The sequence below is a fragment of the Eulemur rufifrons genome, chromosome 29 (assembly GCF_041146395.1).
Source record: "Eulemur rufifrons isolate Redbay chromosome 29, OSU_ERuf_1, whole genome shotgun sequence".
NCBI lineage: Eukaryota > Metazoa > Chordata > Mammalia > Primates > Lemuridae > Eulemur > Eulemur rufifrons.
The window spans coordinates 46,707,501-46,718,930 of record NC_091011.1 but is presented as its reverse complement, the minus strand read 5'-3'; the positions used below and the strand labels follow the sequence as shown (position 1 = coordinate 46,718,930).

General features: G+C 39.1%; 1 protein-coding gene across 1 annotated transcript in view; it reads right to left on the bottom strand.

The window, feature by feature from the left end:
* Positions 1-262: 262 nt before the first annotated feature.
* Positions 263-11,430, bottom strand: part of CDK6 (cyclin dependent kinase 6) — a 197,865-nt gene continuing 186,697 nt past the window's right edge. The window contains exons 5-7 of the mRNA XM_069461955.1: positions 8,087-8,137; positions 3,072-3,207; positions 263-409 (exon numbers count right to left, since the gene is read on the bottom strand). Of these exons, the coding sequence (XP_069318056.1) occupies positions 263-409; positions 3,072-3,207; positions 8,087-8,137 (334 nt within the window). The remainder of the gene's footprint in view (positions 410-3,071; positions 3,208-8,086; positions 8,138-11,430) is intronic.

Genomic DNA, 11,430 nt, shown 5'->3' with positions numbered 1-11,430 from the left:
TCTCTTCTTCTGGAATTTTTCCAGGTTCTTGAAACAAACAGACAAACAAACAAACAAATGAACATAAAGCTGCAATCACTCTTGCATTGATTTCAAAACAGTAAACTAGGCGGTTTCCTTGGAGAAGCAGAGCCCATCCAGAAGACAGCAGCTGGAAGGCCTCCAGACAGTGACCCTTAACAGCTCTGCAGGGCTAGCTCAGGGGAACATCAGCCACCAAGGGTGTTCTGCAGAAGATCAGCTCACGGCAGCTGCTGAGACCTCAGGCTGTGTTCAGCTCCGAGGTGTTCTGGCTAGGTGGCAGGTGGGAATCCAGGTTCTCCTTGCACCTCTCCAGGTCCTGGAAGTATGGGTGAGACAGGGCACTGTAGGCGGATATTCTTTTGGCTGGGTTAAATGTCAAACACTTCTGTAATACAGAAAAGATAATTGATAGAAAACACATCAATGTAAATAATGTGCTTTACATAGTTATCTATTCATTGTCATGTATTAAGTGTATCTACCATGAGAATGAATATTTATTTCAAGGGACACTAAATAATATGTAGACAGTACTCACCTTATGTATGTCCTTAATGTGTAAACTGCCTCTCAGGAAAAGGCCACACCTTTTGGGTGCCTGTGGGCTGTTGCCTACCCAGGATTTTTCTCCAAGCCACCCCAGGCCCCTTAAAAATATTATCATTGTAGTATACATATATCTTTATTTAGATAGTGTAACTTCTTACTCTGCCCCAAGGCTGCACAACCCAGAGGCAGGAATGCCTTCTTCTAATTCACATCAAGTTGCCATGTGGGCTAGCAGCAGCCCTACTAGGAGTCCATTAGATTCAATTCAAGGTGAATTAGGCTGACAGCTCAAGTGTAGGGATACTAAGGTGAACAGCCGGTCCTTGCACTTAAGGAGCTCCTGGTCCTTGTCCAGTGGTTGGGGCAGTCTGGCGGGGCTACTGAGCTATAAAATGAAAGGAGGGAAAGGGGAACCTTTGGAGCAGCAGCAATGTCCACTCTAAAAATGTCAAATTAGTCAGAATGTGTCCCTAATCTCAGTCTCAATTCTACTTCCTACCCCAGATAATCTTGTTCCTCCTCCTCCTCTCCTTCCATTAACACCTCCTGCTGAGCACCTTACAGGTGGCAAGCACTAATTGACAGGAGTAAGACCCACCCATTGCCCCAGGAACTCACAAGTAGCAGGGAAGCTATACAAGCTTCTCCATCCTCATCATGCAGTGTCCACTGAAATGAGCGAGGTAAATGAAACATCTATGAATTTCAGTCTTCTGTGTAATCTAAAGACTTTGCATTATTGTGATTTACACAGACCTCTTCTATCTAATCTTGGTTCCTGCTCCCAGTCCTAGTCAGATCCTCACTGGATTAGAGACCCCTCTAATATTCTGTTGAAAGATACTGACTGAGAAAAACAAGTACAAACAGAAAGTGCTACATAAAGTTTCAGGCGATTCTTGGGTCCGTTGAAATCTTATTTATCCTGAGCCCCCTACCAGGCCATGGGTGCCGTCCTCCCTATAGAGTCAAATCAAAATGCTAAAGGGCAAGCAGAGGAAAGAGCCTGTTTGTAGAATGGTTCCACTGTCTCCAGTAGCAATAAACATCTTTAGAAAAGCTTTGCAAGGACTGAATTCCCAAAGGACAGGAATTTCTCTTCCCAGAGAAAATTAGGCAGTGGCATTAGAAAAGGAAGCAACCACTTTAATCTCCAGAACAAAGGAGAGAGAAGAGTTGTGGGAATATGTTCATGATATAGAGACATGTCCCTAGAGGATTCTGTGGGAGGAAGCCCTTTCCTCACATCCATACTGATGGCTTAAAGCTGGGAAGAGCGTGGTGAGAAAGAGAACTTCTTAGCCAAATGTGGGGGTGCGTGAGAATCTCAAGTTGGAAGTCTTAATACATTTTGTCCTGCAGAAATATTGTTAGAAAAGGTGGTTACGTTCTGTTATTGTTCTTCCTTAGGAACAAGGTGGCTGGCTTGAGAATTAATTCAAAAACCTTGTGTAATCATATTGTTTCTGTAAGAAAATTTAATTTGATTGGCAAATAATTGACTTATAAAATGAATGTTTAGAGTCACAACCTAGTCAAGAGTTATATACTATGGTAGATTGAATAATTTTTAGTATATATTCTCTTCTCTCCTCTCCTTCCATGAGAGGAGCATTCTTTCCTCCATCAAAGTTGGCCTTGGCCATGGAACTTGCATTGGCCAGTGAATTGGGCAGAAGTGGCCAGATGCTTCTTCCAAGCCCAGGCATTCAGGAGCATCGTATATTTCTGCTTGCCTTTCTGGGAACATCTATCCACCTTCTACCATGAGAAAAACATGCCCAAAGAGCTGTTGCCTCTTTGGTGTGACCCCAAAATAAGAAAACATGGAGAAGACCTCTACTTGACCCACAGGCTGAAGCAGATATTAGAGGCTGTAAAGTCAGGAGATAAAGTATACACTCATTATTTATTGGGTTCCAGACACCAAAAACAGCCCATTAGGTACACTCTTCTACCTATTGGTCTGGCTTCCAAGTACAGGAAATTATGTACAAGTTCAAATATTATGAGTCTGAGTCTCAAACAGAACACGGAAATCCTTATTTTCAGTTAGGTATTTTATATATGCATGGCACATGAAATACTTAATGAACTGGTAACTACAAGTATCGCTATATAGTTTCTTTGGAAAAAATCTTCCCAAAGTTGTGACTATTTAAGAAAAGGCACATGAAAATGTCAAGTTGCTTGAAGTGGCATGAAACTGTAAACAAGGAAACATAATATTTACTTCTAAAGAAACGTATGTCCAAGTGAATCAAGAGGCTTCAAAGTCTGCATTGAAATAAACATTCAAAGATGGCAGATTTAAAGAGATCAGAAAGACATTCTGGAATCAAAAGCCACCAGCTGCTACAAGTATGGAAATGAAAGCTATGGAGATACTGCAACCTCCTGCCCTGTGTGGCTGTCGCTGAACTGCTATTTGTGCAAAATGGACAGGGCAAATCTCTCATCGGCACAGTGCAGACCATCTCTGCAAAGCATGAACTTACCAGAAGTAGGTCTTTGCCTAGTTCATCAATATCGGTTACAAACTTCTCAATCGGTTGGGCAGATTTTGAATGAAACGCTTGCCTGGGAAGGGCAACATCTCTAGGCCAGTCCTCCTCTCCTGGGAGTCCAATTACGCTACAAAAAAAAAAAAAACCACACATGGACATGAGTATTAGCTGTTAAGTGGAAGCTGTTTTCTCACCAAATTCTAAAGAAAGGCAAAGTCTAAGGGGCAGGCATGGGGTACAGACTCCAAGACAACCTCCACTGTATGACTGGTAGGGTCTCTCATTGATCTCTGTCCTACTGCAATATGGTGGTCACAGGGTACAGGGTAATCTCACAGAAGAACTGTAAAATTCACTGAGACGAGAGAAGGGAGTGCTCTGGCAGCAGATACTAAATATAAGAGATGACAGAAAATATATTACCAGGTGGTAAGCTCTGACTTACGGACAAAGCAGGACCTACTGTATTCAAAAGAGACCCACGTTGGTATACCATCCTGTATGCCCAAGAGTGCTTTTTATGTTCTGAACAAACACTCCTGTGTTGACATGCTTTTATGATGCTCATCCAACATGGTTTATTAACATATCAATTTGGTTGCATTTTCAGTTAAAGAGTAATTCCCTGAACTGTAATTACATACATTAGAATCAGACAGAAAAATGAGGCTGAAAGGTATGTTAGTCCTGTCTTATGCAGACACTATTTTATAAAGGAAGTCTATGGTATTCCAAAGTGAGCAAACATTAAATTAAAAGAGTACCATTTATGTTTCCTCTGAAGACCATCTGGGATCAGGAATGTGAAAAGAACAGCAAATGATAAAAAGAGCACAGGCTTTGGAAATAGAAAGACATGGGTTGAAATTCTGAACCTGCAGGTAAGGGCAAATCACTTAACATTGATGGCCCTCTCTGTCTTTATGTATGCAACAATGATACTTTATAGTTATAATGAGGATCAGTTATAATTTATATAAATTTATATATAGTCTTACATATAAATCTGTAATTTACATACAATATATAGCACAGTACCTGACATACAGTATACACAGTCAATATCAATATATTACTTATTATCATAATTAGAAAATAATGTTATTAATCCAAGATGCACAGGGAATACATCACTACCACAGTAAAAATATGAAGTGCTTGGATCCTATTTATGTGTAACTTAAGGTTCTTCAAAAATATTAATGGGTCAGTGGCCCTATATAATTTATACATTATGTAGAGATTTATAGTTTATGTTTAAGTGGGAAGCAGATTTGAACAAGGGAAATCAGAGGATGCAGGAACTTATTTTTCACACAGATTCTGGATAACTCTGAACTAAAAAAAAAAAAAAATCATTTAATGGACAGGATATATAGCTATTCAAGTACTGGACCAAACTGTTTTAACTATAGTTAGAAATGGTGCTGGCCTACATTAGGGTCTTGTTGGCCTGCACTCACTGGGACTAAGGCCCATGAAGGGCTATTCTCATGAATGTATATCCAGGTTTCACAAAGACATGTTGGTAAATGTCCCAGGATCTGTAGGGCTTTGTTCCCCTTTCCCTTACCTAAACCTACCAGGCCTCAGACCTCACTTGGGAAGAGGACATATTCCTGTTATCACTGTACCTATCCCTGGGTGTCTGGAGGGGCAAGATACTACAATTCTACCCCTGTTAGGCATCCTTAGAGAGCCACATTATTTACTGAAGCAGACCAAGACAGACTCACAGACATATTCTCTGGAACTAATGAAGAGAAATGACAACTTGAGCAATATATAAATTTGTTTCACAGCAAAGTCTGCAACAGGAGTAAAAAGAAGTAAAATACCACTATTAATTATGAAGGGAAATGCATGTGCATGTGTTTGGACAGAATAGGACAAGGCAGACGAAGAAAAGAAGAATGTTTATTAAAGACCTTTTAACATTTTCTTTTATTCTTTTTTAGCTTTTAGCCCTTTTTATTTTATTTATTTATCCATTTTTTATAGAGACAGGGTCTCACTCTGTTGCCCAGGACGGAATGCAGTGGTGAGATCATAGCTTACTACAACCTTGAACTCCTGGGCTCAAATGATCCTCCTGCCTCAGTCTCTCCAGTAGCTGGGACTACAGGTGGCATGCCACCATGCCTGACTAATTTTTCACTTTTTGTGGAGATGGGGTCTCATTATATTGCCCAGGCTGGTTTCCAGCTCCTGACCTCAAGCAATCCTCCTGCCTTGGCCTCCCAAAGTGCTGGGATTACAGGCATGAGCCACTTTTTATACAAATATTTTTGCATATCATCACCAGTCACCTAGAAATTGATTATCACAACTCATAAATAATTTAAAATCTTTTTATTTGCAGCTTTCAATATACTTATATTGAGTTAAATCTTGAAAATATGGTCAACTGAATGCCAGAAGCCTTCAGAGATACAGTATGTCTCTGTATATATGTGTATAAATACATACATAACTGTTTATATCTATCTATCTGTCTATCTATCTATAGATAAAACTTTAAGTCTATCACCTCTGATTCCTGTAAAGACCTCCTGAGACATGTAGGTCAGGTATGTTATTCCTGTTTTACAGGTGGGGAAACAGAATGAGGAATGAAATGAACTACTAAAGTCACACATAGTGAGTTCAGTCACGGAGCCTAGAGTGAACCCAGTTCTCCCTATTCCAGTAGTTTATTTCCATTTATGAGGATATTGCTCCTAAAAATGTTATAAAATGTCATGGCTAAAACCATTGTTTTACTTTCAAAGTTATTTGCTGTTATTTGAAAGTTTAAATCTTTCTAAACACAGAAATGTTTTTCTCTTTAAGAGTATGTGAATTTGGCTTTCCTTTAAAAAAAAAAAAAAACTCAGTTTCATGTCCAGTATGAATTTTTATGGCCCATATATGAGCATTGTGAAATTCTGATAGGTCCATTAAAAAGTGCTTGCATCAAATTCCACTATTTGGACAGCTGAATATAAGCCTTAAAAGCTGACATTTATACTGGAAAGACTGACGGGGCATAAAATCTATAAATGGCAGTGATGGTGGAGACTAAAATAATTTTTCAAGTACTTTAGCAGTGACACTAGGGTGCAGCATTGTCCCTTTTCTCTGAAAAGGTAATGCATTCAGAAGAAAGTGAACATAATTTCAATGACAAAATGCCAGAAACCATAAAGTAAAATCTAAACGCACAAAACATAGAACTTTATGGCTTCTTTTCTGCTGGCAAGTTAGGATTGTCAGGCTTTTGCCAAAAGTGGAATTGGCTTTTCCCTGGAAGCAAGTCAAACATGCTGGTCAAATGTTCCTTCTGGTCCATTTCACTGGCTTCATGTACTAAGGGGTGCTAACAATGTTGACTAGATTGCAGACGTCCGTGTTGGAGGCGGACACAACTCCCAGGTAGTGTAAGTCAGGGAAAGAAGTTGACGGCCTTCAGTGCCTGGCAAGCTGATTGTAGTAAAGATTGTCTTTCCTTTTATCAGAGTGTCACCGGTATGTCTGAATTCCCCAGTCCCCTCTTTAAGATCACTTGAACACAAAATATATTCAATGGTCACAGGGAATCTCATCATTGAACGATCAAAGAACTTGCATTTGGAAGCAGGGGCAATATGAAGGCTTTGTGTTGAATTTATTCATTGCACAGGGTGGTCAGTAGTAGCAGCAATAGTATCAGCTGCCCTGGATCCAGGAAGTTCCAAGACAAAAAAAAAAAAACAAAACAAAAAACAAAAAACTAGCAAATGTTCTTTAGGCCTTAAAGCCACTGGGTTCTGACTCAGCGGTAGCACTGGCACTAACAGAAGTCTATTGGAGCTGCTTCCAGTCACCAAGAGAACAAAGTCAGGTTCCAGTTTTGTTAACCATTTTAAGCAGTCATGCTTGAGTAGATAGTGCTGAAATGTAATTCTGTTTTTTAGGAGCACTTTTTTTGCAGTCTTACAGACTTCAAATTTTATAAAAATCACTGAGATTCCTATAAAATGTCACAGACCAGTGATCAGGGCTATTTTTGGTTTAAAACTCCCATTTTCTTCCTACTCCACCCCAATTCCAACAGGCTTGGCAAACACACAAATCCAAAAAAGGATGCCATACTGCATGCTTTGTGAGAAGAAATGCCCCAGCTACATTCTAGAAACATCAAAGCATACACACCCTAACATGCACAAACATGTAGACATGAATGAAACAATGCAAATCATCGAGGAGCTATGGAACAGACAACTGGAACCAAAGAATTTGAGCACAAGAAAGGATCTTATAGAGAATTTAAGTCAGAGTTTCATGTTTCATTTCTTAGATGAAGAGGTTAAGGAACAAAAAGGTTATATAATTAATGATGAATTATAATAATAACAGTTAACATTTTTAAAGCACTTATGTGCCAGGGACTGTGTAAGCCCTTCTCAGGGTGTTTTAAATAACTTTCTCAAGCTTGCATAGTTATTTAGCCACAGACTTAGGATTAGAACCCAGGATTCTCATTTCCCTATGCTGGAGCGCCAAAGAAAAATGGGATGTGTAGCATACCATCCTTGGCCCAGGAAAACAAAACACAGCAACGCAGAACCATCTGGATGATTGAGGAGATTCAATGGGGACAGGAAGCTCACTGGACAAGGATGGGTTAGGAGGCCACCAAGTGTCCCTCTCAAATGGTGGGTACATTTGAAATGACTACAAGCAGAGGACATGTCTGAACTAAAGAACAGGAGCTGAGCCAAGAAAAAAGAGGAGCAGCAAAAAGATCCACACAAGCAACACACAGGCTTCCAGAGCAGAGCAGTCAGGCCCATGTCTTGATGGGCTCTGCATGAAAAGAGCACTTCCACACGTCCCCACTCACCACACAAACAGTAACACTGTCTGCAGCAGCAGCTTGGGGTAAGAAAGGCAAAAGATAAACATATTACATGAATGTCAGAGGAAAGTCAGTGTACAGGTTTGAATGATGCAGATGCTGATATAAAATTATAATTATTACTTACTCCAAGATTTTTCCTAGTTGATCGACATCTGAACTTCCACGAAAAAGAGGCCTAAAAGAATAAAGACACATTTTAAACAGGGAATTTCCTCAGGTTACATTTCAATCATATTTGTCATTTTCATCACTTAACAGGAAGCACAATATTCTTTATGGGTGGAGAAGAAGTAAAGAATTGAGATATCGGCCGGGCGCGGTGGCTCACGCCTGTAATCCTAGCACTCTGGGAGGCCGAGGTGGGCGGATCGTTTGAGCTCAGGAGTTCGAGACCAGCCTGAGCAAGAGCGAGACCCCATCTCTACTAAAAATAGAAAGAAATTATATGGACAGCTAAAAATATATATAGAAAAAATTAGCCGGGCATGGTGGTGCATGCCTGTAGTCCCAACTACTCGGGAGGCTGAGACAGGAGGATCCCTTGAGCTCAGGAGTTTGAGGTTGCTGTGAGCTAGGCTGACGCCATGGCACTCACTCTAGCCTGGGCAACAAAGTGAGACTCTGTCTCAAAAAAAAAAAAAGGAATTGAGATATCTTTCCTTTGGTAAATGAAGGTTTTCCTTGCATTTCACTTATGAGAAGGATCTCTCATGACCCTGGTGGTACCTGACTCCCATGTTTCACAATCGTTAGTATCCCATTTGCAGTCATAGTAGCGACAGTGTTACCATCAAATACAGGTCTAGGTTTAAAAGTTCTACTTAATTTCCTGGTGGGGTCAAATACATCACAGTCCTAGTCTCAAACCATGGGATTCTCTGAAACTGCTCTCAGTGAGATCCTTCTCAGAGTACCCTTTCCACACTCCTCTGCTGCCAGAGTAGTTCCTCACGGGTCTCTTTCCTTTCCTTTGTCCTGAAGGCCACAGTGAACCAGCTCTGAGTCTATTTTGCTGATTATACCCCTTTCTTTCCTCCCAATACTAGAGCAGCTCACCATTACAAGTTCTAAATCTTAACTCTGGGCTTCAGAGGCAGTTGTGTCCTCTTTTGAACACACCATCCTTCTTATCTACCTTGAGCAGTTCAATAAGCTCATTTTGGGACATTTCTGGCATTTTCCCAAGTAGACCAAAAAGCCCCTTGAGGGAAGGGACTTCTTGATTTTCAAGTAACCCTTGTCCTAGTGTTTTACCTTAATGGATGCACAGGTGTTAAATATTTTATTTGATTTTGTATACACCTATGGTACATAAGTAAATGTTTCCTAACTGCTTGCCCAATGAATGACATAAACAGGTATTTGTCAACACTAATTTTTTTCCCAAGTTTCCACACACAGCATTGATTAACACTAAAATATATATTTTTTAATTGTAGCCTATTATCAGGGAGCATATTTCTTTTTATATTATATATCAATTTATAAAGCATTAAACTTGACCTCTTAAATACTTTCTATGCACAAAAAATGAACTCGTTATACAGGTCATATATGGAGAATCCTGCAACAGTCATAGCATTTCAGTGGTTACAAGACACTTTAAAATTCCTCAACCATACTTTCTAATCATGTTGGTATTCTTCAAAATAATTATTCCCAAATGCAGTGGAAAAGAATTTACTTATGGCAATGTTATGGGCTGAATTGTGTTCCTCCTCCCCCAAATTCGTATGTTGAAGCCCAACCCCCAGTATCTCAGAATCTGACTGTATTTGGAGATAGAGCCTTCGAAGAGGTGATTAAGTTAAAATAAGGCTATCAGGGTGGGCCCTAATCCAATCTGACTGGTGTCCTCAGAAGAGGAGGCCATTTGGACACACTAAGAAACGTCAAGAGTGCACACGCATATAGAGAAACGCCCATGTGAGAACACAATGAGAAGGCAAGTCAAGGAGAGAGACTTTAGAAGAAAGCTAACCTTCTGACACCTTGATCTTGGACTTCTGGCCTCCAGAAATATGAGAAAATAAATTTTTGTTATTTAAGCGATTCAGTTGGGTATTTTGTTTTGGCAGCCCTAGCAAACTAATATGGGCAACTTGCACATCACTAATGCAGCCAAATTCATAAAGAATCATGAAGTTGGCTTCTAAAAGAAATCTAAACAGGTCTTAAAAGATAACAAGGTGAGAAATTAAAGCTTTTTCTAAAACTTTCAATAAAAAGGGCAAAAAATTTGGAATCTTAACAACTATAATTTATTGAGCATGAATATTGTATCTGGCATAGTGCCAAGTGCCCCAAATATGCTCTCATTTAATTCTATACTAGAATTCCCAATTTATAGTAGATCTACAATAAGGGGCAACTAAACACACACACACATGCACACACACACACACACACACACACGCACCCGTGGTGGGAGATCTCTCTTTTTCCTGGCCAATATTATACACAGATGATGACGTAAAGTATTTCACGTGGTGAAAAAGAAAGGCAGGGGCCATTTTTTCACCATATAGTGAGCTCCTAAGTCATACTTAAGCCTAATAGTCTTTCCTCTGGGGTCATTATATATTCCCTACACATGTTACAGTTCTTACAACTTTATTAAGAAAATAATAAAATTTTATAAAGGATGAATGCCAAATTTTCCAATAAGGATTAATGCATTCTGAATTGGCAATAGGCAATATCATTTCTCCTTCTGTACGCAGTTTTGCAAAAAAAGCTCACTCACCATGCATTAGTCTCTCACCATGTATTAGTCTATCAGAGAGCTGAATTTTCTCAGGTCAAATTACAAAGGGGACCAAGTTTCAGATTATATGCTTTTTCAAACAAACAACTTAAATCACATATAAATATCATTTATAATCTAAATAACAGTGGAAAACAATATTTAGAAGTAGGGCATGTTTTCTAGCAGATGAGAAGTGTATACTGATATGTCTGCTATAAAAAGGAAATGATTCATGCATAATGGAAGATGAAAGATTTTGTTTAGCTACAATACTTTCATTGTACTTAAAAGACAAGGAAGTCAAGGGTTACCCTATAGAACACCTTTGTAACCTGCATTTGACCTGCAGCTATGCTTTAACTGCTATTTTTCTTGATTAGTAGAGAAATTTTCCAATTTCGTAAAGTGATCTTTTGAAAAATATTACCCAGGGGAGTATCTTCTATTTTATACTCACTCCCATGTTCCACTCTAGAGTTGTTATCTGTTAAAATAGATAAACTTATCACCTTACAGTTACCAGCTATTCAAATAACCAGATTAAGCAGGAAATCAGTTAATTGATTTGCTTATTAAACACTAATTCAGTGATCACCCACTAAGCATATAGGGCAATCAGGGCTGGGAGGTACCCAAACATGCATATATATTTATACATTAAATATAAATTATATTTAAAATTATATTATATATGATCTTTATATAATATACATATATAG